We start from the raw sequence: 27,527 nt of genomic DNA, 5'->3' as shown, positions 1-27,527 counted from the left end.
ATCTAGATTAACCGAAGAATCTACCTCCCTCTCCACTCAGGTATAGGCTTAGTTTAACAAAAGGCAGAATCCAATCAAACAAATATCCTGAGTATATGGTTCACAATTTAAAAAATCTTTTAAAATTATAACAGTAAAATGCTATGCTTTAGGGTCCAAAGTCCTTTAAAAGTTTGAGAATTTGAAAAGCTAAATTTTGAGCCTATTGTGAAATGATGCAATCCCAGAAGTCAGAAACCAACCATATGCTACTAGTACTTTGTAAAATCATCTGTTATTTCTCTTGGTTCATTTTAGGTTTGGGATAAGGAAAGGGGTACCAAATAAAATTAAATTTCTTGAGTTTAAGAATTCTGAGCACATGTTTTAAACAATGCTTGATTATGAACTTCTTTAAGACTCAGTCCATGTCTACACTCAGTGTACAGTCTCATTTACTGATGCTCAAACATTTGTCAGCCATCTGATAATCACATACTCATACCCACACTCCAGACATACTATTCATGTCATTATTCAGAATGAAGTACTGTGCTTATTAAAAGTTTGACGTACTTGGGGGGCGTGAAAAGGCCAAGATTTTTGTTCCTGAATCTTGTTAGATGTGTAATGGCAATAACCAACATGCTGCTTTTATGGCACGCAAATCAATGAAGTGGCAAGCTTCCCCCTGCAAGAGATAAAGCAATTTTAAAAACTGCACTTTTGGGCTTCCCTGGTGGCGCAGGAGTTGAGAGTCCGCCTGCCGAAGTCGTGCCCCGGTCCGGGAGGATCCCACATGCCGCGGAGCGGCTAGGCCCGTGAGCCACGGCCACTGAGCCTGCGCATCTGGAGCCTGTGCTCCGCAACGGGAGAGTCCACAACAGTGAGAGGCCCGCGTACCGCAAAAACAAAAACTACACTTTTAAGAATCTAGTCGAGGCACAGGACTTGACAGAGAATCAATAGCAGCAGACCTCTCACAAAGCCAGGCTTGCTTAAGGCAAGCCTTTCTTTTGTACCAAAAGTAAACAGTCTCTGTACTATGATTACTGCTATCAGGTCATATAAATATACAGTTCATTAAGGGATTAAGTCACAGTTACTAACCCTACATGAAGTATTCTTCATTAATGAGCTTTTACAGCAAAACAAAAAAATTTTCCCTCCAAACTAACTGCTACCTAATAAGGATGGTGGCGATTTTTATACCTTAACAATGTCTTAATATCAAATGAGTTGGTTGTATACAAATGATTGACTTTGGAGTATTTTTAAATGATGAAAACATATAATCCTCAATCATCTTAAAATTTTACTGCTCAAAAGCCCCCACCCCCAATTACTGGCCGATATTAGATGAAAATGTACTGTAAAGACTTCATTTCTAAATACATATCAACCCTTTAGAATAGTTGTTCTCAAACTTATTGAAGGGTCAGATAAGCTCTTGGTGGTATATCACAAAGTATTTTTATATTAAAATTAAAATAATGATAATTTTCTGTTAAACATATAATATCTCATGATATGCTAGTTAGAAGAGTTATAACAAGTGTCAGAGGCATAACACAATTTCCTGAAAGAAAAATTAATATTGAGAAAATTCTATGCCTTAACTGTTTTTTACATTGTGAATATGCCATTATCTGATATAAGCAACAAAATCCTTTGGGCCACTGTTCAGAAAACCAGGGCTCTGCAGAAGCCAAGTTCAAGATTATAAAAGCTCAGAATTATAAAAGACCACTTCAGTGAAGAATAGCTTACTACAGGGCACAGAAAGCATGCTATGCTGAAGTTCAATTCTCAGATAATTTTAATGACATCAGTAAGTGGGCGTACTTCACGTCATACAATCACAATGAATACTTTTGCATTTAAGGAATATAATGAAATTTTATTCATTGCCCCCCAGCATGGATGATTCTAGCAATACTCCAAATTCAAAACACTTTTTCCCTTTTTCCCCTGATTTGTGCTCTCATATATTAATTTTTTATTTTCCAATTAAAGACCTTGTGTTTAATAATCAAGATAGTCTACTTTTAAGCTTAACTGTCCATATAATCTGAGGGTCAATAAATCTTTCCTGAATTTTGACAATCCTCTCGTTTGAAAGGTGCTCCCCAAAATGTTAAGCATCCATCTCAAATACCAAGAAAGAGGATTCTGAGATTAAGCTGAACTGCCTTCAAATAATTTCAAACAAATTGGCACACAAATTAGTATTTTGCAAGAAGAGGCCATTGCCATCGCAGTACAAGCACTTGAACTGAGATATAACAAGGCAATATTCTTCTTAGTTCATTATAGTGCAAGTTTCCACATGGGAAGCCCACCAGATAAAGATGCACATTAAAAAATGTAAACATATAGAATTCTCAAATTCTAAGTGATACCCAGTTATTGCTAACCTTTCCATCTTCATTTGAGCATCAAGCGCCCTTGTGTGTCACAGAACGCAACTTCAATGTCCATTTTGTTAGAACTTGAGCACTCTGTTCCATCAACAGGAAGAGTTAACACTCGTCTGACTGAAATGCAAGATACTAATGGATTACCATTTATTTATACGTAAAATCAAGTGCACCTGATTCATATAAGGTGCTCCCAATAATCTAAGCATTACTCTGAAACTGTGTTTTTTTTCTCTTTAAAAAGATTACTTAGGTATATTTTTAAATTGCTTAAACAGTTAGTTCACCTCTATCAAAATTCTGAATCCCTTCTTCCACTGTTTTCTCTTCAGTCCTGAAATCCAGAGAGGCCTCAACAAAACAGTATTAAAAAAAAAAAAAATCATTCGATAACAACTGACCAACAACTGTTAAGGTAAAAATACATTAGTTTAAAAACACATTCAACTTTAGCAGAGAAATTCTGGAAACATGTAAAAAGCAGGAAACCAACTTCTGGCAAGGTGGCAGAGCAGTGCTAGAATCATTCCACAGGTCAGCCCTGATAGCTGAAGATGAAGCAGCCCCAGTACCACACAGGTCAGGCAGATTACGTAAGAGCCTTCCAATATTCCCCTCCACCCAAGTTCTGACAGCTGAGAAGTTAATAGTTTGCCTTCTCATGTAATCCATATTGTTAAATTTGTTAAATCGTCTTAATCCATCATGGAATAAGAGAGACGACACATAAAAAATATATGAGGTGATTATAAGAATAATTCATGGATAATTTGAAAACAATCTAACATTCACATTAGGTAACAGAAAAATATTAAACTCATGTCACATGTTAGAAGAGGTATGTATGTAGAGATCATTCTGAGAAAAATTGGCCTAAAGAACATGAAAATGTCACCAACAGTTAATAAAGGGAAAACCCAACGATAACAAAAAAATTCTCTTTTTAAATAGATTGTCTCTAACCGGAACATATTTAAATGGTTTACTAGGAAAGATACATATAAAAATTATTTCATATTGTGATATTATATGCTGAAAGTACTGCAAGGATATATGATTAATTTACAACAAAAACTTAATGGTTAAATTTGTAACTCTTAAACATTTTCTATATGTGTTGTACAAAGACATTTTAATGAGCATTAAAACAATCTTGGAAATAAAGAGGAGCAATAACATGTCTAACCTTTGATCATTATGCGAACACAGCAGTCCAAATGAAGAGCTAAGCTGACTGGGGTATGGAGCTAGTAGAAATATTAAAATGAAATCTTAATTAGAAAATTCCATTTTATCAATCCTCAGATAAAAAACTGTGAATAAATTATGGTATTTTGGCAATATACCCTACAATACTGCTAGGGGAGGAAGCAAGGTGAAAACACCCAGGGAAAAAAATTAATATATGACAGAGGGGTGAGTTTTAACGTAGGGATAGAAGACTTGCACAACAAACGGCCCCATAGCATCTTACCAGACAGCTGATCTCTCCCACAACAGCAGCACCCCAAATGGATTTTTATAAATATCTATTTTCCTCGATAAAACTGTTGGATTCCTAGAGAAAACAAAGCCCTTTATCCAAAGTTAGTATTAATTCTTTTTTTTCCTTTCATTTCTTAAATCTGCTGGCCTTCAAATGTTAGTTAACATGAAGGCCATTTGGCTACTTCCAAGTATCTATAGTTTGCTGCTCTGAGATGGACTTTAATTTTTTTTCTTCTTTTTTTTTTTTTTTTTGGTATCAATAAAGCCCAGACATTCCTGGTCAGTGATGCCTTTATTATTCCTGTTTCCTTTGTACTCAGTCACTTCACTGGGTTTAAGGCATGCTTTGTGTATTTAGTTTGCAAAAATAAAACTTTTAGTACAAATTTATTTTTTATACAAATTTTTATGGCACAAGCAGCAAATGTGCTGTTTTAAGAAAATATATAAATATCTTTTCCTTCTGTACAAATATCTCCAGTATGCCCTAACCCATTTATAATTTTTATCTGTACATGGTCTGCCTCACCCTTCTCGAAGAGCTCCCTCCCCCCCTCCAGATCTCAACCGATTTCGTGTTTACACTTTCGTGTGGGAGGCAGTCAGAGGAGGAGGGCCCCTCCTCAGGAGGAGTCTGTACAGGGAGAGGGCGGTGGTGGGTAGAGGTGATGAGAGTAGCTCCTCTCTGTGTATGGAGAAGGTGGGCAGCTTTCATAGTTCTCTTCTGCCGACAAGTACTGGCTTCGGGGCGTGGGAGGCGGAGGCACAGGCTCTGAGTCATAGTTCAAGTCACTAGTGTAGCCCTTGGCTGTGGCCACTGAGGTCATTATTCTCCGGCTGGGAGCGTAGTCACTGTCACAAACATCTGTGCTGCAGGGTGTGGTGGGCGGTGCAAAGTGCCGGTAACTGTGCGGCCTGTAGCTGGCATAGGGAGAAAATCAGGAGAGGCTGAGTCAGGCTTCTGGAGAGGTGGTTTTCTCTATCAGAATACAGAGGTATTAAACGCAAACCTCACCTGCAAGACGATAAGCTACTACAATTTAAGGCTGAACCAACCAAGAGGCAGTTTTCCATGGCAGATTGGAGGAGGAAGATAGCATGTGTTTCATATTTGTAGATAAAATGTGATTAGAGGCAATTAAAAGTGGATAGAATGGGAATGCAGAGGTGAACCCATTCTAGCCTCTGGGTGTGCGCTTGTATCTTTAAGTTACCCTGTATCATAGAATAAAAAAGAACTATTCAAAGTTGTATTTAATGGTCATCTTTGGAAAATCAGTTATACATTTTGGATTTAGTCTATAGAGTGGACCTCACCAACTTCTGCCTCTCCATGATCTGTGAGAAGAATGGGTCTTTATTATCTTACATTACTCAAACATGTTAGCATTCTCTCAATACTCCTTAAATGATCTATGATTTACCTGATGAATAATTTAATGATATCTGAAGACTTCACTCTCTCTTTACAACTCAAATACTGTACAAGCCAGGCTGAATTTTGGTAGACAGCCTAAGGAGCTTATCTATCCCATTATTATTACTATCAGCAAAGGAAAATTGCTGTGGTTTGGGGGAAGGAGTGTTGATTCCCTGTATGTAGACAAGCATATTGTCATAAGAGTGGCTCTAACTGAACATCAAAATGATAAATTCTAGGTATCCATACAGGACCAGTGAATTTTCTAATACGTATTTCAGAGTCCTAATTTATTTTTTACACCTTTTAAGCTACCTTTTCAAGTAATCTATAGCTGTTAAGTCAAGTTTGTAGCGTGGCTAACTAAAGAAAAAGGCACTGGAAAGAGAGAAATATACTAGTGAAAATAAGAGCTGACAAATTGCTGGCTTTTCTATCATTTCTACTTCTATCTATGACTTCTTATACCATTCATAGTCTAAGTATAGTAAAGCTGATCTTATTTCATATTTATCTCAATCAAGATTTATTTATATGCTTTCCCATCAGACAAAATGACTGCAAGAGTAGGGCAAGAGCAAGTGTAAAACTGAAGGAACGATTTATAAAATACCTAGCAATACAGAGTGCCAGATAACACCTCAGGATAAAAGCCATGTGAGGCAAGCCCTCAGTGGTATGAAAAGAAATGGCTGCAAAAGACCACAAGTTACATGACCTGCCAAGCAGGTTCTCAAGCATTTTTACTACCAGTACTGACATGATGTCATAGTATTTTTTAGGTCTTATCTTTCTGTCCAATCAGGTGGCGAGCCTTGGAGAAATTTCTTGGCTCTACATTTAAAGGGCCCAAATTCCATTTTCATGGGAGAAAAAAAAAAAAAAGAGGAGAGAACGAAAGGAAATAGAATTAACAAAATTCTTTAAAGTTCCACAAACTTTAAGTTAGACAAAAATTTCAACAAATGATGAAAAGTTTCACTCTGAAGAAATAAATTGGGCTTGAGATGTGGGAAATGGTTAAATAAGAATTGTTTTTGATGCAATTACGTTTACTTGAACCAAACAGTGTTTTATTCAACTTAAGGAAATTAATTTTTTAAAAGTAAAATTTTAGGTCTTTCCTTTTGTTTTTTCAATTTTCAGGTTTCTGCCTTTCTATTTGGCTTTTTAGAACAAACCTGTGGTAGGGAAAGCAACATTTACAATAAAACATAAAAACAATCAGTTCAGAGCCAAGCCTATCTTATCCATAAACTGAATGAGAATTGTGAATGAGATACTATAAACAATTTCCACTTGCTTTCTACACATCTATGAAGTTATATATCAGGGCAATCTGACTGGAATGCTAGAAAACACCTGATCTCGAAGATAATAGGCACTTGAGGGATGCCAATAAACACTGGGCACTAAGTGAAGAGCGAGTATAAGTTTTTGACTCTCTGCTGGCCTCTCGAATAAGACGAAAGACGACACACGAGGACTTAACTTGCTCATCCCTATGCTCTACGGCCTCACGAATCAGCACAAAGGCATAATCCTCCCATTTCTGGCTTACAAATACATTTCAGTTATTTTAGTGAGTCATGATTTATTCCATGCAACTATATGAGAAACTTCATTCCAGATTGTAATAACATATGTAAGCAAGAGGTGAACTTAAGCTTCTCTCAACTCTTCTCAAATTCTGTTCCCTTAATACTCCTGCTGTTTTAGAGTTCTCGTAACGCTCCCAACCTTAGTTTTATCCCAATATTCCACTGAAGACTATCAATCAAACCTAACCTCAGCAGTAACCTTTTTGCAATCAAGTCACTTTGTGGGGTAACTTCCTTAGAATACTGCTAAAGCCTGGGGGCTCTACCTTAATACTTTAGAAGACAGCATTTTTGACTCTCTTTAAAAAATGTATAGTGCCCTGAAGACCCGAACAGACATTTTTCCAAAGAGGAAATGCAGATGGCCAACAGGCACATGAAAAGATGCTTGACACTGCTATCATCAGCAAAATGCAAATCAAAACCACAATGAGGTATCACTTCACACCTGTCAGAAGGGCTATCATCAGAAAGAACACTAATAACAAATGTTGGCAGGACGTAGAGAAAAGGGAACCCTTGTATACTGTTAGTGGGAATGCAAATTGATGCAGCCACTGCGGAAAACAGTATGGAGGTTTCTCAAAAAACTAAAATAGAACTATCATATGACCCAGCAATTCCACTCCTGGGTATGTATCTGAAAAAATGGAAACACTAATTTGAAAAGATATGTGCACCCCAATGTTCCCAGCAGCATTATTACAATTGCCAAGATATGGAAGCAACCTAAGTGTCCATCAACACATGAATGGATAAAGATGTGGTACACACACACACACACACACACACACACACACACACACACACACACACACACACAATGGAATACTATTCAGCCATAAAAAAGACATTTTGCCATTTGCAGTAACATGGATGGACTTGGAGGGTATTGAGTTAAGTGAAATAAGTCAGACAGAGAAAGACAAATACTATACGATATCAATTATATGTGGAATTTAAAAAATACAACAAACTAGTGAATATAACAAAAAAGAAGCAGGCCCACAGATACAGAGAACAAACTAGTGGTTACTAAACTAGTGGTTACTACTGGGGAGACAGAAGTGGGGAGGGGCAATTTAGGGGCAGGGGAATAAGAGGTATAATATTTTAGGTATAAAATAAGCTACAAGGATATATTGTACAATACAGGGAACAGCCAATATTTTATAATAACTATAAATGGAGTATAACCCCTAAAAATTGTGAGTCACTATACTGTACACCTGTAACTTACATAGTATTTGTGGTAGGGGCAATATCAGCATTGCCAAGATAAGATGCCTGTTCTCTCTTGGTGACCATCATCTATTCATTCAGGGCTACAGCAAACTCACAACTAGAATACTTGCTTCTAATAAATACTTTGATTTATGCTGGAGGAGGATGTGTATTACCTGTAGGACCTATGAGTGGAAGGACTGTTTGAAGAATAACCAAATTCCATAGTGTAATGTGATCGCTCTGTGGCCGGGGATGGCGGAGGGTTCAAAATCTAAAAGGAAAAATAATCAAATTATTGAAATAAGAATAGTCTATTCCAGACAAGAGACTATTAGCCTTTTTTCAACTTATTTTTCTTCATCTCTGTTCATATTACTTTCCATTACACTAGTAGCACAATCCTGTTTCAAAGAACTGACCTAAAATAGTACTTCAGGACTGTGGCTCTCCACCCCCCAAGACACAATTTCATTATGGCTGAACAGCACAAGGTGATGAGAAGGAAATCTGTAATCTACAAGTCACTGGTTTAAGTGCAGCACAACTGGGTTCTGAGTTTTTAAAATTATAAATGTTTAGAGAAAAATTACGGACTTAGGAGAAACACCAGGTGTGCTTCGTCTCTTGGGAGGTCATGGAATGAAGGTCCTTAGCCTCTCAGGAGGTACTATTCAATAGTTCTACTTTTACCCAGTATATGAAATTAATGTCAGTGTTTTCAAATATGCTGGTTGCTACACAGTAAACTTAAAGAAAGATTTCTAAGTGCTCACGTGGTGGTAAATCCTTTGAGCCTTATATACCTAAATTCTACACTAAAAAACTTTTTATATTACCATCACTGAGTACCCACATTTAAATAAGTTAAAAGTCTAAGATCCTGTTTATCTTAGTATTCAAAGTGAACAAAGGAAAACAGACTGCTTACTGCAGGGAAGTAAGTGCCTTTGGTGCTTGAAGAACTACTTGACGATGCTCCTGTGACATGAGCTCGGTCATAAGGGGGTCCACTGCTTCCCCCCATGATACTGAGGGAGCTTATCATTGATTTACCTCGAGACATTCCTAAAATGAAGGAGGATAATACTGAAGTTGAACAAGATCTATAAAAATGCATGAAATAATTTTATTCAGTACTAAAATTACAGATACCAATAGTCAAATAGTTTGGCTTTAAAACAATTTACGCCCTCTTTTCCCAATAACAATTGAAAACACTTAATGGAAAAGAGAAACAAATGTTCCCTAGAAGTGGACACTTCCACTGAGAGCTGGCCTAGAACAAGGCCAAGAATAGCTCCCAGCCCTTCCTCTTCCCCAGAATGGAAGCAGAGCTCTTCAAACTGAGAGGTTTTCAACCTCTTAGAGGATCTGAGAAAGAAAGAACTGTGGAGAGTGGAGGCTGCAAAGCAGGGCAGACTAAGTAACAGATCTGCTCAAAAGAAAACTAAACCCATTTTTAAGGGCATAAATTCACTGTATGGAAGATTATTGCTTTATCTACTGGATGCAAATGTTGTTGGAATCACAACTACAATGCTAAAGAAAAAATTCCATTTTTTCAAAGTGACTTCCCAAATTCCACTAACAAAGTTGGGTATGGTAACAAGGAATCATTAACAGTTTTTAAAATCACATGTTTCCTTAGAGTTAACATCCAGAATAAGTTCTTATTTTCACAGGGCTCTTGGCCTGGTATTATCTTTCTCCATATTCATCACAAGAAAGGCTTCCTTTCACTGAGGGTACCAAAATGCACTGAAAAGAAAGCTGGGGCTTCCCTGGTGGTGCAGTGGTTGAGAATCTGCCTGCCAATGCAGAGGACACGGGTTCGAGCCCTGGTCCGGGAGGATCCCACATGCCACGGAGCAGATAGGCCTGTGCGTCACAGCTACTGAGCCTGTGCTCTGGAGTCCGCAAGCCACAACTACGGAAGCCCGCGCGCCTAAAGCCCGTGCTCCACAGCGGGAGAGGCCACCGCAATGAGAAGCCCGCGCACAGGAACGAAGAGTGGCCCCCGCTCGCCACAACTAGAGAAAGCCCACTCGCAGCAACAAAGACCCAACGAAGCCAAAAATAAATAAATAAATTTATTTAAAAGAAAAGAAAAGAAAAGAAAGCTGTACGTCCCTAGAGCAATATGGTCTCTCTCAAGTATAGAACATCTGGTAACTTGGCTATGTTTGAACAAAACCTACTCCCACTGTCATCACCTAAGTTAGGAGAAAACGTAAGATGATATATACCTCCCTGCTATCACTCAGGTATTTCTAAATCTCTGTTTGCTGAAAAGGAATCTTCATCCATTTTTTGGCCTCCTTTAATTCCTGGGCTCAGTAGTACTGAGGTCTCTTGGTAGTGAACCTAAAGAATTGTGGTTCATGACTCTTTTCACCAAATGACCAGCTGATTCATTTTCAGTAGAGCACATCCAGAAACGCAGTATATGCAGTAAATGTATTACATATAAATGCTTGTATGTACATATATTTGCTTTATATCCTTTGGCAATTTCTACCAAACCATACCTAAGGACTTCCGTGTAAAGAGAAGGTGCTAAAAGTAAAAGAGAACATTTGTTCTTATAATTGTTTAAACCCAAAGCGGTCTACGTTGACACAGACTGTAGGCAGTATTCTGTTTCCATAATGGAAACGTGGCAATCTTGCCAGGACCCAAGACTTGATTCTCAATGGATCAGTCTCAGCTCACCTGGAAGGGATCCTGACAAAGAGCTTGGGTGTGGCACATAACCAAGGGGCACGGAAGCTGGTCCATGAACTACATAGTCATTAGTCATGGTTTCCCCATCGCCCTTCATACGTGGACACAACATCCTCTGGCAAATAAAGTATATGGTTCCAGACACAAAAATGGTAACAATTACTCCAATAACTGAACCAACTGTATTGGTGGCCTGTGGTGCTGGCTCCTCAGTTGGATCTAAAATGGGAATGCAGTACAATTATATAATGGAAAAACAACTGTAGGTCCAAAATAGTAATTAAAAAGAGGCTTGCAAGCAGAATGTGAGGCTAATGAAGACAACTCATAAACACTTTTCTCTTTTATGAATACATATACATCATGCCCCATGGATATATACATAAATGTCATTGTTAGGAATCAAAACGAATTATCCTTAAGTGAAAACAGACATAGAATACATTGGGAAGTATAACTGTAAATCAATAACAAAAATGTTAATTATGGATTTAAACACCATTAAGAAGCTTAAAACCACATATACAGATAAAATCTATCCTAGTTCATTCTGTATATCATAAAAATCAATAAGGTTACTTTGGAATTTCAGAGAAAATTTTAGGGTCAGAAGGGATGGACCTGGAAAAGTCATCAAATGTTTTACCTGGAATGGTAAAGAAGCCAATATCAGCTCTGAGCTTGATTTTAGGTCTGAAAAGTGACATTTAGGCCTCGTGAAGAGAAAGCAGAAGCTACAGATGAGCATTAGCTCTCAGGCCCAACATACTGCTGCCTTAAGGGGGAGTCTAGTTGCCTGAGGGCAAGGAATATAAGGTCTCTGATACGTGAGTGCCCGAGGACTCAGAAAGGAAAGCCAGAGCATGAGATGCCCATGGCATCTATATTCATGGAATCCCTCATCTATCTGATCTGAGAAGCAGAGGGCATCAATATTAGAGGTAGAGGGAAATAGCAAAAGGGCTCATCAGATTCAGAGCATTACTCTTCTATTCAGAAGGAAAATCCTTCCATTCTGAAGTCAGACTATATTCCACAATTGCAGATCCTTTAAACACCTTCCTTCTGCTTCATCTTGCCTCAAAAGCACCCATCCACATAGCTAACTCACCCTATGATTAAATCCAAGAAATGAGAGAAAACAACATCACTACGTTACATAATATGTAGGGGCTGCCAGTCCCATATTATCACCTATGGACCCTGAGGCAGACTCCTTAGTCCTTGTGAGCAACAGCCCATCTTTCTCATTCTTTTTCAGTGCACTGGCATTCCTTTCTAACGCCAACCTTCAAGAAAGAACAGTTTACACTCACCATCTCCAATTCTTAGTCTCTGGGTCACATCTTAACTCACTGAAATTAGACTTCTGTCCTCACTACCACAATGAAACTCGTCTGAGAAGGTCAAAGTTCTCCTATTTGCCATAGTCAATAAACTCTTCTTCTCACTGACATTTCTACACATTCGATATTGCTGACTCCTGTTTTCTTCTCAAAAATGCCTGATCCTTCCAAGATACCGCTCTCTCAGTTTTACCATCTGATTATTTGTTCTGTTTCCTCTTGCTGGCTTCATTCTCTGCTGCCTGCCTCAAGTGCAGGTGCTTCCCCAGAGTTCTGTCTACCACCTGCTATTTTCCTCCGCTGCTTACTCTCCCTAGGAGATTCCGTCTACTGCCTCAGCTGTAATTAACGTTAATAAACTAAAAAGCCCATCTCTCTCTCTCTTGAGCTACAGACCCATATAGTTAACTTTCTGAATAGCTACAATAGGATACCCAATGGGCAACTTTAATGCAACATAATCCAAACTGAACTCATAGTCACCATCATTTATCAATGTTTCCTAGACTCCAGGGTAAGGTAGATCATAAATAAATGATGGCACCTGTAGCAAATTAAAGGAATTTAAATTAAATTTAAAACAAAAATAAACTAATTAAAAATCTACATCAGCTAAACATGACATCCACAGTCAAGATACAAAATGATACTTGGGTTCTTAGTCTCTGACATATATTCTGGTTTATGACTCCAGTCACTCAATGAGGTAACCTGTGAGTCAACCTAGACTTATCAACTCTAAATGGTTACCAAACCCTTTTTATTCTATTTCTGGAATAACTTTGAAATCTATCCCCTCCCTCTTTTCCACCACCACTGCTCCCCTTGATTTAGACCTCCACCATCTTCTGCTGGAACTACAATAGCCTCCAAAGCATTTTAAAATTACAGGCTGCAAGTCATTAGATGGTAAAAACTTAGTGGGTTGAAAGCAGCATTTTGAAACAGAAAACTTCAGAATGCATTCCACACAATATAGGTAAATACTGTTGTATGACACTTTCATTTGTGTGTACTCACATCTTTGTATTCCTCTTGATGTGGTCAAAAAATTTTCAAATCTAAAACCAATCTAAAAAATTTCCCTGCCATAATCTTATCACCTCCAATGCATCTGCTTTGCAGCTTTCACAATTATGTAGCCATGCCAGTCCTTCACTTAAGTTTTTCAATGGCTCTCCGTTATTCTGGAATACTGTCTAGACTCTTTAGAGGAAAAGCAAAATCCTTCGTGATCTCACCTTTACATATGCTATCTCCAGCTGACACCCCTCAAGACAGGAGACTGTATTTTGGCAGTCCAATTTACATGTAACTTCTCAAAGGTGCTTGTTTCACTCTGGTTTTGAGCAGGACAGGACAGTCCCTCTGCCTGGAATGCAATCTCTCCACTTATCCGCATAAGTAACGCTATTCACTGACCAACACCCACCAACCTTATGCACCATTTTTCTAAGACGTTTGCCCTGAAACCCATCTTCATTCCTAAAGATCTGACTACTCTCTTCTTTGTGCTAATCCTTGTATAGATCTCTATTACAGCACATTTAATATCATTTATCACACGCCTTTATCAAGTATCTACTATGATCCAAGCTGTATGTTTTATATACATTAAATCATTTAATTTTCTCACAACAGCCATGCTAAATATTATCTTCATTTTAAAGATGGAGGGCTTCCCTGGTGGCGCAGTGGTTGAGAGTCCACCTGCCGATGCAGGGGACACGGGTTCGTGCCCTGGTCTGGGAGGATCCCACGTGCCGCGGAGCGGCTGGGCCCATGAGCCATGGCCGCTGAGCCTGCGCGTCCAGAGCCTGTGCTCCGCAACGGGAGAGGCCACAACAGTGAGAGGCCCGCGTACCGCAAAAAAATAAATAAATAAAAAAAATAAAGATGGAGAAACTGAGGCCTAACAAGAGCAAATAATTGCTGGTAAGCGGTGAAGTTAGAATTCAAACCCATCTCTGCCTGGCTTTAAAATCTCTCTTCTTACTACCACCTCCAACCACAGAGGACTTTGAGAACCCTGGTACAGGTACCATGCATCCTCAGCACACAGTAGGTATTCAGCACATGTTTGCTGAATAAATGAATAGTTTCCAAAAATTTTAGTGAGTCTCCCATTTGAATTTTGTAAAAATACCAGCTTGAAGTCTTTGTTAAGATTAAAGAGCTTTAAAATGAGTTCTGTCTAAACTCCACAAACAGGGTAGTAGACCTGGCTTGTGTTGAATTCCATTCAGAACTGTTTGTCAATTTGGGATATACTTTATGTTAGGACATTAATCAATAGTTATGAACCCTGAAGAAACACAGGTTATTTAGCCTAAGGTCTCTAGACCTAGGGGTATAAGGTGGCTCAAGTATCCTCAGGCTGCATTTTAAGGAAGCTCTTAAAGTCACTGGTAGAAAATTACCCAGAAAAAAAATGGGAGATTTTAAACATGGACCAATGTTCAGAAACTCTTAAGTTCAGACCACTGATTGATTTCTACATATCTAAACTGAGAATTTCCTAACTTTAGTTTCGGCAAAACAATATTCTTTTCTGATGCTTTACTAAATGTTTCTGTGAAGATTTTTGTACATAAGAAAACTACTGTCTTTAAGAAATTATTAAATATAAAATGTAAGAAATCCCTGGTACAAACAACTAACTTAATAACTTGTTTCTTAATAAGGAAATATTGGTTGTAAGTGAACCTCACACATAAAGAAAAGGAAAAGTACTATAGAACTTCTCCCTTAAGAGTAATAAACAAGGTTTTAGTCATACTTACAACAATCCAGTTCATCTGATTTGTCGCTGCAATCTAAATTATGATCACATTTCTTGTGTTTTCCAATGCACTGACCGTTGGCGCAGCGGAATTGATCAATTAAACAAAGCACTGAGGAAAAAAATGCAAACAGTTTTCTTATTTTTGCTACCATGTAAAGGCAAACTCTGGCAAAAGTCAAAAAGTGCTTTCTGGGGCTTCCCTGGTGGCGCAGTGGTTGAGAGCCCACCTGCCGATGCAGGGGACACGGGTTCGTGCCCCGGTCCAGGAAGATCCCACATGCCGCGGAGCGGCTGGGCCCGTGAGCCACGGCCGCTGGGCCTGCGCGTCCGGAGCCTGTGCTCCGCGTCCGGAGCCTGTGCTCCGCAACGGGAGAGGCTGCAACAGTGAGAGACCCGCGTACCGCAAAAAAAAAAAAAAGTGCTTTCTGGGCGCAAATGAAAAACAAATTAGACTTTTAGAGAAAACTTACAAATTATTCTCTAGGGATTTCAACTGGTTGAAAGAAAAGAGAAGACAAAGGAATCCAGCACAAAATTTCCTGTTTTGTCCTTTATGCTAAATTTCATCTTTCACTAATAATTCTGTCAAGAATTAAAGAATTCTACATGCATTTCTGTACACTAAAAATTTCCAGAGAATTTGTTTTTCTTGTTTTTGTTGTGGTTGTTTTTTACTGTGTTAAAGGTTAGCAGATAAAAGAAGAAAATATGAAATTATTTTACGTTGTAATAAATAAATCCACTAACTGAGAGCTCATTGGAAATAAGGACTAGTTTTACATACTGAAGGTCTAATGTTTCGGCCTCATTTCTCAACTTGCAAAGCTTATTAACGTGTATAAACCTTACGCACGTTAAGTGAATTAAAACAATTTAGAACATGCTACTATGTTTAGAAATAATAAAGTCAAATACACTTGAAAAACCCCAAATCTACCACTGAATGAGCCAAAGCAATACTCTGAATTTCAAACAACTTAATTGAAAAAGGACTCCATAACCAGGCCTAGGAATTTCGGATACCTTCACAGTTCTTCTCATCTGACTTATCCTGGCAGTTGGCATCTCCATTGCATCTCAGGGCGCCATCAATACACTGCCCACTGGCACACTGGAACTGGGACTCTGAGCACACAGGACAATTGAGCTCATCACTGTGATCTTCACATTCAGTAAACCCATCGCACCGCCAAGCCACAGGGATACAGTCAATTTCTCCCGTGAAACAAGTAAACTGCTGAGGAGAACATGTCGGGGGTTCTTCAAATGAACAAGGGGGAGGGGAGTGACAAAAACATAATCACAGTCACACAGAGGTACAGACATTTACACCTGAGTGAAGCCCATTTAATAATTAGCATGTACAAAACACTTTATAATAGATAAAATTTGTAAAGTGTCTCACTGAATCAGAGAAATATAATCTTTACAGTACTTCATTTAGATTCACTAACTTGCAAAACTATAAGGCAGAAGTTTTCTCATATACTATAATTCAAGTAGGATTACTGTATTTGCAACCCGTTATAATCTCACACATAACCTGGGAATCATCACTATAATCATCGACCTCCAAATATTTTAAAGTTACCTTAGAATTCATAACTTTTCTAGCCCTGAGGTTCTCAAATAATGGTCCACAAACCCCTGGGGGTTCCTAACCTGCGACCTCTTTCAGGGAATTGACAGAAACTATTTTATAATAATATTAACATGTCACTTGCATTGGTGCCACAAAAGGAATGGTGGGTAAAACTCCTGGCACCTTAGCAGATTCGAGGCAATGGCACCAAACTGTACTAGCCGTCACTGCATTCTACACAGTGACATACACACGGGGTGGGGGGCAATGGGGAAGCCAGTTTCATTTAAGAATGTTCTTGATGAATCAGTAAAAATATTAATTACATTAAAATCAATTCTTTGAGTACATGTCTCCTCAATACTGTCTGACAAAATAGGAAGCATGATAAAGCTCGTGTTGCCTACCTCAGCATGATGGTTTCTTAAGGGAGAGCATTCTGAGCTATAAACGCAACCTAAAATGGGACACCCTTCTGACGTGAAAGAACAACTGACAGATAAACTATCAATGTTTGCACTTGGGTACTTGGCAGGAAGTTTTAAAAAAAATGAACCAGTGAGTCAATTATTTCAAGGAAAACAAGAGCAAATCATTATAACACTGTACTTCTGTGGCAAATTATAACACTGGAACTTTCAATCAGAAATTATAATTTTGGAAGACCTATATCCAAAACTAAACTTGACAGACTCCTAGTACTTAAATATTTTTATGATGAGATTGGTGGTAATGTTATTTTTTTCGATACTGTATAATGAAACGCATCAAAATCTGAAGATCTGGGAATTTCTGAGTGCAATTCTAGTATTTCCAAATGACCAAGGTGTAAGGTTACAAAACAGTGCATGGGTAAAATATCCATTCTGAGCACAAGATAAACTAACAGATTTCAACATGAGACTAGGAAAAGTGAGCTGATATGGTTTCAAATTCCACATTACAACTCAACCTATAGAAAATGACCCCTTGTCAAGATTTGGTGTAGAATTCAACATAAATATACATAATTATTTGAAAAGGCTATATTATAGTCCTCCATTTTCCTCATATCTGTATGAGGCCAAATTTCTTCATGTACTTCAACAAAACTACGTACTACAACAGACTGAATGCAGAAGTAGACATCAGAATCTAGCCCAACATTAGAGATTTACAAAAAAGTAAAAATAATGCCATATTTCTCACTAAAATTATTTTGCTTTAGAAAATACAGTTAATTTTCTTAACAGTTTTAATTTGAGAACATGTAAAGGTTTATTATTGTTATTTTTTAAAGTTCTTGGTTTCAAATCCTACTAGGTAAATACAGACAAATATAACCTATGCAAACAAAAGCTCTCCTCAGCAGTTCTTTAAAATGTAAAAATATGCTGAGACCAGTTTGAGAACTGTCATTCAATCCGAATTTCTTTGTTTTGCAAATGAAGAAACTGAGGTTCAGAGAGGCTAAGTGATCACCAAGGTCAAAGAGCTTCCTATGAACAAGAGTGATTAAAAAAAAAGAGGACTAGAAGGGCAGTCTCCTTACTTTCAGCCCATTACCTTTACTACTGTATCACAGGCCCACTGACTCCTTTTAAAAACTTGTCTGTTAGTAAATTCTCTAGAGAACAGAACTTTATTATATGACTATGGATCAGAAAATCTTTTATCCTTAAAATAGAGAATATTAGATAGAGAATAGAGATTACAAGTGAACATTTTACATGGAGAATATGAAGGACTTTTTAGAGGAAATCTAATCCTATTATGTATAGAGCACTGTAACAGGTCATATGGAGAATAAAAACAGATAAAATATGGTCCATGTCCTTAAAGAGCTTTTAATTTGGTTGGGGCTAGGAACACACTAATGAATATAAAACAAATGATTATGTAACTCTGAGCTGCATGCTGCTAACAAGTGCTACAATTCAGAAAAAGGGACAACAGTAACAGCTAGTGAAGGTTTCAAAGATCATGAGGAAGACTCATCAGCTGCACCTTGAAAACGAGAGATTGAGGATGTGCAGGCAAGAAGAAAAATACATCCCTGAAATACCACAAGAAAATCCACAGAAGCAAAACAAAACAGAACAGGCCACAGTGATGTCGAACTCCAAACAGCCACACAAAAATAAAGTGAGCAGATTGGGCAGAAATACAAATGAGATGGGTTGGTAAAATAGGCTGAAATGAAAACACATCTTGAAGGTCAAGCAGAGGAATTAAGATTCTGTATTTCATTTACCTCCATTGTAAAATCAATGTTAAGTCACAAGAAAAATCTTGTATAAAAACATTCACTGCAGTTTCACTCTTAATAACAAAAACTGAAAACAATTAAAATGTCCCTCAACACAAGAATAATAAAACTGTGGCTTATTTATACAATGAAACATACTACTAGCAACAAAAAGATAAAAATGACTGATGCACTCCACTATAAGGATGAATCTCAAAAATATTATATTAAGCAAGAAAATGCAGACATACAGTACATACGTCATTCCTTATATAAAGTTCAAGAACAGGCAAAGCTAAACTATGAGGATGAGAATTAAAAAAATCGTTACTTCTGGAAGAGAACTGGCTGCTAGGACACAGGGAACTTTTCTTAATGAAAACACCGTATGTCTAGATTTGGGTGTTGGTAACACCATTGTACACATTTGTTAAAAACAATGCATTTAATAAAAATATGCATTTAATATATACATTAAAAACAATCACTAAATGTGAAGGGAAAAAACACTGGTCTTTTACAGGACATTTTCTAAATGAAAGGTGGTATCTTTGATTCAGTTTTACCTACGTTATCATTACATAAAGGCATATTTTTCTAGGATTTGCCTTATTAGAGCAATAATCTGGCACCCTGACATGGAAACAGTTGTTTTTTTTTTTTAATTGTGGTAAAATATATGTAACAAGTTTACCACTTTAGCCATTTTAAAATATACAGTTCAGTGGCATTAAATATATTCACATTGTTGTATAATGCCTGCTATTTTGGGGAGAGATACTTCAAGTACCAGAGCTTAACTTTTACTATGCACATATCTGATCTCCCCGACTAAACTGTATGCTCTGTGTCAAAGATCTGCAAATCTTCTGCAGTCCAAACAGAGTGCCTCATAGCTGCTACTCAATACATGTTATTTATTTTTTTAAAAAAACTTAAAGGAAAGTTAGAAGAATAAAATAGTCTTATAATACCATCTTATCAATAATTTTTATATTTTGAGTGTACCATCTTATCAATAATTTTTATATTTTGAGTGTAAGCCCTTTCAATCTTTGTTCACAGAAATACGTTTTTTACGTAATTCTCATCACAGTAGAAAACGCAATTTTAATATTTTTTTCCACTTGCACCAAATTTTGGCTACATTTTTACGTCAGCTTATGCTCATAATGTTTAATAGCTATATAAACTCAGTTATTTTACTAACTTTCCTATCATTAGAAATGGTTTTTAAATTTCTGTCACTGCAGAGAATAGACTTTTTCCTTCAGTTGAATTAACTTAGCATTATCCCCGAGAGGAGAATTTCTGAATTAAGGGAAAAAATATTATAATGGCATTTGAAGCTACCATACTTTGCTTTAACAAAGGAATATACCAATCTGTTATGGTCCCATGAGTGACTGAACCAATTTCACTACAACATTATTACTACTCAGTGATATCTTTAAAAAAAAAAATTTTTTTTTTGGCTCCGTAAGTAAGAGAAACAACAGGGAACTGCTGATAGAACTGAACAAAAGAGTATTCTTTTCACTGGATACACTCCCAGCAATGACATATAAACGGATAGAATCTAGGATTCAGTGGATGGAGACTATAGGAGGTAGAATTCATTCACCTTGTTACCCTTTGGGGTGGGAAAAGCTACTTTTTTTATTAGGAAGTAGATTCATTCATAGTTATGAGTTTCCCCTTTTGCCTTAGTCCCAGGGTTAGGTTACACCTATCACTTGTCATGATGAATTCACTCTTAGAAGAATCCAAAAGCCTAGTATAGTGCAGAAAATGAAATATAAGTGAGCAATCAAGTTAGGAGAAAGCAATTTCACTGTCAAATCAAAGAATGCTAGACTAAGTTCTAGAACATGACTGGCATTTAGACTTTCAGAAAAAAAAAATAACATATTTACCTCCACATAGTAGCTCATCTTGAAGCAGAACCAAGTGCATGGGGCAGGAGCACCTTGTAGTACCATCTCCCTTTACAAGACAAATATGTGAACAGCCACCATTATCCTGAGTACAAGGGTGCTGTCCTGCAAAGAGAAGAGAGAAGAGAAGAGAAGAAGAGCACAGAAGAGGAGAGAAGAGAAAAAAGAAAGGAAAGAAAAAACGGAAAAAGAAAAGGAAGGGAGGGAGGAAGAAGGAAGAGCCCAGACAAAATCAATTATTTTTGAGTTACCAACAAAACCAAATGTAAAATCCCTTTGAATTTTATTTCCACACAGTATAATTTCTCACCCCATCCCTACACAATCTACAAGAAAAGGAGGACAAAAATTTAAAACACAAAATACTTATATCTAACCACTGTCTTTACATACTTATACATAAAATATTTTACAGTATTTAAAGTAAGGTAACGGTACAGCTCATGTTAGTTTTTGTGAATAAGAAAAAGTGATTATTCGAACTAAAAAAAAATGCTAGGGAGAACGCTGAAACTTGGATATTATTCTCTTTAAAATATAAAAACTCTTCTAAAGATTTTTAACTCCGAAATTCTACCTTTCTGAGAGATAAGATGATTTCACTCAAAAAGTATACTCCAATGAGGAACCTGCTGAAAATTAGAGTTGTTAGAAGAAAAAACAAGTTCACATGAATCTAACCACCCAGAGACAATCAAAATTATTTGCTTGGTCAACTGCAAAAGAACTTGCAATGTTACAAATGTTTAATTTCCTCATATTTGGGTTAAATTAAATAAATACACTATCAGGCACATTTCAAAGTCTGTCTCATAAGTTGTATTTAATGAAATCATTGTTTTGACTTTTCTACTTAGCTCGTGTCAAAAGCAACTTGACAGCTGTCATCCCAGTAGCCACCCATTTATTATGACTCTTTTCTCAGTAACACATCAGTCCCGCTTCAGTGTGTGTTGATGAGATTGAGGGAGTCAACTCTGTACAAATGAGCAGATGTGTGATACTACACATGTGTGTAGTATCACACAAAGCAGACACCCCAGTCCTTGTATTAGGATGTACAACCTATAGAGCACTTTCTCAACCTTTTAATTCATGACACTTTTCATAAACAGCAATCCAATTTTCTTTAATGTTATTAGAAATTTGAAAAAAAAGTTTTTCTAAATATAAAACCATATTTAAGTGTTGAATTTTAAAGATATTCCCCCTGAAATTCTGAAAACCTTCGTTGAGATTCTTCTGCAATAAAATGTTCATATCAACTGAATAAATAACTTAGCCATTACATCATCTCTACCTTATTTCTGTTAAATATTCAGCATGAATTATATGTTATAACATAGAATGACAACAATTCTAACTTTCTAAATCTCAGATACCTCCTAACTTAACTTCTAAGTTCATGAACAGTGACAACACAATGAAGACTTGAACAAGCTACGGTGCTCTCACTCCTCTTCCCTCCTTTCATACTCCAATTCATTTCTGAAGCATTGTGCCAACAAGTTAAGGAGTTTCAATACTTCTCTCAGTCCTCCATTTAACATGTGCATTCCTGATATACTGTATAAGACCTACAGTAGTGATTGCTAGGAAGGCACATTTGATGACAGACACATATTAACAAGAGTTAACAGTATTACATAAACACACGTTAACTAGGCCAAGATGACTAGTCATTTTCAAGTTTTCAGTAAGATAAAAAAATAATTTATGGCCATTTTTCTAAGCTAGAATTGAAAAACTTATCCAAGTGGGGAAAAAACAAGCTCTTATTAAACACAGTCTTCTCTAAGTTTACACACTAATTTTTAGTTTGTTTTGCTTTTGCTTAAGAATAGGTTTATTTCCATGATAACTATAGTCATCATTATATAAATGTAACGTTTGCTTTTGTTGAAACCATGGGGATGTACATGGAACAAAAGAAATATATGCTGTATACCAATATTCTTAAAAGGGCTGAAGGAGAGAGGAAAAACATGACAAGCAGAGTCCTTGCTATACCTGGGGACGTTTTTGAAAATGAGCAATACCATTCCTTTCCCCCACTCCTGTTTCATGAGGAAAAAGTATTTCATATGAAAAAGCTCCCAGGTGAATATAGGCTTTAAAAACATGAAGAGTTTAAAAAAAAAAGGCAAAACTAAAGGTGTATGAAAATCTTAAAGATAAAGAAATAAGAAGACACAAAACAACATCTTAGTTTTATACCATTTCTTACAACATGAATCTTGCGATTAGCAGTACACCACCAACACTTACTATATTCCTGAAGATTCAGCTCCTTTACTGCATGAATGTCACTAAGCTGGGCAATTCGAGCCTGCACTTTGGTTCTACCCTCTCGACCTGTCATGTCAATTTTTTCAATCATCTGCTGCTGCTTATCAATCCAATACAGCCAGTTTTCAAACACAGTTAGTCCCACAGGCTGCAGAATGTTGGAGTCTTCTAATACTATCCGGTTGGCACCTTGGAAAGGAGAACATTCAACAGAAATGATGCATATGGGTCAAGTCATACATTCAACAGCTATTTACTGAAAACCAGTTAGATTTTTAAAGTACTGAAAAGGAAAATATGATAAGCTCTCTACCAGAAAACTTAAAAATCATTCTGAGAAGAAAAGATATATACATCCCAGAAAACAGGTAACAGACTAGACATCCAAGTGCAGTCAAGGGCAAATAAGCATCCAGTACATAGTAGATACTAAGTTCACAGAAATGTAGAAAAGCACTTGAGTCGCTTTCAAAAATTTTTTAAAGCACAGTCCAGGGCTTCCCTGGTGGCGCAGTGGTTGAGAGTCCGCCTGCCGGTGCAGGGGACACGGGTTTGTGACACGTTCCGGGAGGATCCCGCGTGCCGCGGAGCGGCTGGGCCCGTGAGCCATGGCTGCTGAGCCTGCGCGTCCAGAGCCTCTGCTCCGCCACGGGAGAGGCCACAGCGGTGAGAGGCCCGCGTGTACCACCAAAAAAAAAAAAAAAAAAAAGCAAAGCACAGTCTATCTTTCAAATTAAGTCTTATGAAACTCTCTAACATGTACAACACACAAAAACAATACTTCTCTGGATGAAGCAGTGGTGGTGGGCCGAGAGCTCTGTGTTCTCGGCTTCCCCCACCTGCCGAGCACACCCAAGGCGTCTGTGAAGACCACCACCCTCACCCACCGGGCCACTCAGAACACAGGAAAAAGGACTCAAAGGTTACCTGGTTCAAGCTTCACCTCAAAATAAGATTTCTACAACACCCCAGACACAGAGCCATCCAGGCTCTGAAGAGGCAGCTTATTCTACTGCTGAACTAGGAGAAAGTTCTTTCCCATAGTGCGCTGAAACCTGTGCCCCCTGCCCACCCCCATAGCTTCTCCTTCATTCAGAAAGAATAAAATACATCAATTCCTTCTCTCTTCCTCCTAATCATCCTTCAAATATCTATAGAACTTTTCCCCGGTCCTTAAGTGTTTGATCAAAGAAAGACATTAGCTTAATACTTTGGAAATATCAGGGAAAGTTCCAGGAAAGAGGCAAACATAAAGCTAAGTTTTAATAAATGGAGAAAAGTGGGGAGGTATTACGGATGAGAAGGCACCGCCTAAGTGAACATTCAGATTCATGGTGGGTTAAACACAAGTCTACTTAAGCTCCCTCCTAAACATCTACTAAAACGATGGTAAAAAATGAAGGCATAAACCCATAAGGACAAATGGGACAGAAGAGTAGAAAAGCGATATAAAATTTACAAGTTGGAGAACAGACAGACAACAGATCAAGAATTTTAGCCTCCTATGAACCTCCTTTCAATAAGCTAATAGAGGATGTGATCTATCACGTAAAAGGAATTAACGAAAGAAACGGAATCTGGGAAACAGCAGGTTCAGAACCAAGGAGACTGGCAAGTACATTCCCAGGATAACGGTGAAAGAAAGTTGCCCTAGAAAGCAAGCAAATCCAGACTGGAGCAAGATGACAAAGAAATGCAGGAGGTACGTCTTCAGTTAAAAAGAAAAAAAGATGGAGTGCTTGATGCATCTGCACATGCTGAAACAATATTTACATTAGATAAGATTCATTTCAGAGAGAAATAAAGCTACAGAAGGAAATGCAGCTCATAGTAATATTTTCATAGCCATAAATAACAAACAATTATGAACTTAAAAATTATGATATAACTAAGCTGGGAGGATAGGAGGAGAGTTCATATAGGTATGTTAGGGATATATGGTTTAAGACAGCAAAATCATTATCTTCCATTAAAAGAAGTCAAATTGTGGTATCTAAAAATTAAAAATCATGAAGCAGCAGTTTTAAACAAGTTATTTTAAACTATCGGAGATGCCTCTGAGAGTAGGAACTGAGAGGAGGAAGTAGAGCAGTAGACTTGGTTTTTGTAGGCCAGTTAGAACCATTTGATTTCTATACCTACATGTATTACTTTGATGAAAATTAAAATTAAATTTAAACTGTAACACTAAGAGTGATTAAAAAAAGATGAGTTGGTGGTAGTGGAAGGATGGCCTCAATTGGACAACTGGGGAAAATAAGAGGTCAACAGTGTTGCTGGAGGATCCCAGATCTACTGATTGACTCTGATGGCAGTTATAAAACTCTGGAATCAGCAATGAAAAGACATTTATTCAACAATCTAAGCATACACTAAACACAGTGCAGTATAAAAGCTCTGTAGGAGGCTAAAAATACTAAGTAGAAAGATACCCCATGAAAAAAGTATATGATTATCTGTGAACATGTAAGGAAGGGGGGGAAAAACCTACCAACATTATACTAATCTTATTCAGAAAACGTAAAAAAAGGAAACATTTCTTTTTATGAGGCCAATGTAACCTTGATGGCAAGACGCCAACAAGTACATTATAAGAAAGGAAAATTATGGGGTAATCTTTCTAATGAACACAGATGTAAACATCTTAAACAAAACATTAGCAAATCAAATTCAGCAATATATAAAAGGGATAATGTATCATATCAAGTTTGATTTATTCTAGCAAACTAAGAACAGAAGAGAATTTCCTTAATCTGCTTTTTAAAAGTTATCTACAGAAAAACCTTAGCAAACATAAAACCTAATCAAGAAGTATTGAATGCTTCCCCCAAATCATGAAAAACAAAAACAAAATGAAACAAAAAAATCTAAGGATTCTATTATTTTATTCAATATTGTACTGGGGGGTCCCAGTCAGTGTAATAAGGCAACAAAGAAAAAGGACTGGAAAAGAAAAAATAAAACTCTCCCCATCTGTAGACAAATGATTCTGTAACACAGAAAATTCTAATTTAGCAAGGTCCCTGGGAACAAGCACAATGTACCAGACTGGGGAAGAAGGGAAAAACTGTATTTCTATATTCCAGCCACAACCAGAAAATGAAATATTAAATATTTAGACTACTCTTTATTACCAGCATTCAAAAGCATTAAATACCAAGGAATAATTCCAATGAAACACAGGCAAGACCTCTACACAGAAAACTACAAAACACTGAGGGAAATTAAAGTTCTAAATAAATAAGGGATATACCATGTTCATGGTTTAGAATCTAGACTAATATTATAAAGATAACAATTCTCCCTAAATTGATCTATAAATTCAAAGCAAACCAGAAAGAATTCTAGTAGGTTTTTGCTTTTTGGTGGAAGAGGCTGATCCTAAAATGTATTTGGAAATGCAAAGGGTCAACACTAGCCACGGTAATCTTCAAGAAATACTAAGAAGAAATACTAAAGATGTACACTGCGAGATACACTTGTTATAAAGTTTTATTAATTAAAACAATACTATGTAAGACAAAGTGACCAAGGGACGATTAGAGTCCAGACACAAAGTTACACTAATATAATCATTTCATTTATAACAAAGGTGACAGGAGAGCACAGCAGGGAAAGGATGGTCTTCTCAAAAGAAACAGTGTTGAATCAAATAGTAACGTGGGAAATAAAATATAACTTAACCCCTGTCTCACACCATACACAAAAATAAATTCCAAATGGATTAGAGATCTAAAATAAGAAAAGTTAAACAAAAACATTTTAGGAAAAAACACAAGAAAGTATCTCTGTGACTATGCAGAAGTCAAAGATTTCTTAAATATAACATAAAAGGCACTAATCATAAAGGGAAAAATTAATAAACTTTACTACAATAAAAATAACTTTTTTCATCTAAAGACACCACTGGGAGAGTGAAAAGGTAAATCACAAACTGAAAGATTTATGTAATACATATCTTTCTCTATAGAGAAAGTATGAAGGCATACCAAAAATTATTAAAGAAGACTTATAAATGGAAGGATACCCCACAGTCATGAATGAAAAGACTGAATTCCTTAAACATAACAATTCTCCACCAATATGTATGTAATTTGATAATGGATTAACATCCTGAATAAAGAATTTCTAGAAATCAGCAATAGGAAAATGGGCAGAAACTACGAATTGCAATTCACATATGAAATATGAATGACCAATAAATTAACCTCAAATTCAAATAGAGAAATGCATACTTTATTAACAATGAGATATACCTCTAAAACTATTGGATTGGTAAAAACTCAGAAGTCTAAAAGTACCAAGTACTGGAGGAGAAGCTCATATACTTCTATATATGCAAAACTGTGGGTATTCTAAACTGATATAATCACTTTGGAGAGCAATCTGAATAGATATAGTCAAGTTGAATATATACATACCACATTAGACAGTAATCCCACTACTAAGTTTAGGCCACAGAGAAATATTCAAATATGTACATAAGAATAAACACTGCAGCA

General features: G+C 36.9%; 1 protein-coding gene across 2 annotated transcripts in view; it reads right to left on the bottom strand.

Annotated features, from left to right (window-relative positions):
• Window positions 1-4,105: 4,105 nt before the first annotated feature.
• The window catches only part of LRP6 (LDL receptor related protein 6), a 171,762-nt gene continuing 148,340 nt past the window's right edge, over window positions 4,106-27,527 (bottom strand). For both annotated transcript variants that reach the window (XM_030841440.3, XM_060306220.2), the window contains 8 exons: window positions 23,005-23,214; window positions 20,716-20,841; window positions 16,014-16,250; window positions 14,989-15,099; window positions 10,848-11,078; window positions 9,064-9,200; window positions 8,309-8,406; window positions 4,106-4,808 (listed from right to left, as the gene is read on the bottom strand). In XM_030841440.3, coding sequence (XP_030697300.1) covers window positions 4,511-4,808; window positions 8,309-8,406; window positions 9,064-9,200; window positions 10,848-11,078; window positions 14,989-15,099; window positions 16,014-16,250; window positions 20,716-20,841; window positions 23,005-23,214 — 1,448 coding nt within the window. In that variant the 3' untranslated portion in view covers window positions 4,106-4,510. The remainder of the gene's footprint in view (window positions 4,809-8,308; window positions 8,407-9,063; window positions 9,201-10,847; window positions 11,079-14,988; window positions 15,100-16,013; window positions 16,251-20,715; window positions 20,842-23,004; window positions 23,215-27,527) is intronic.

This window comes from Globicephala melas, chromosome 10, assembly GCF_963455315.2.
Source record: "Globicephala melas chromosome 10, mGloMel1.2, whole genome shotgun sequence".
Classification (NCBI taxonomy): Eukaryota; Metazoa; Chordata; class Mammalia; order Artiodactyla; family Delphinidae; genus Globicephala; species Globicephala melas.
Note: the sequence above shows the minus strand (reverse complement) of the source record. Positions and strands in the feature narration are given on the sequence as shown.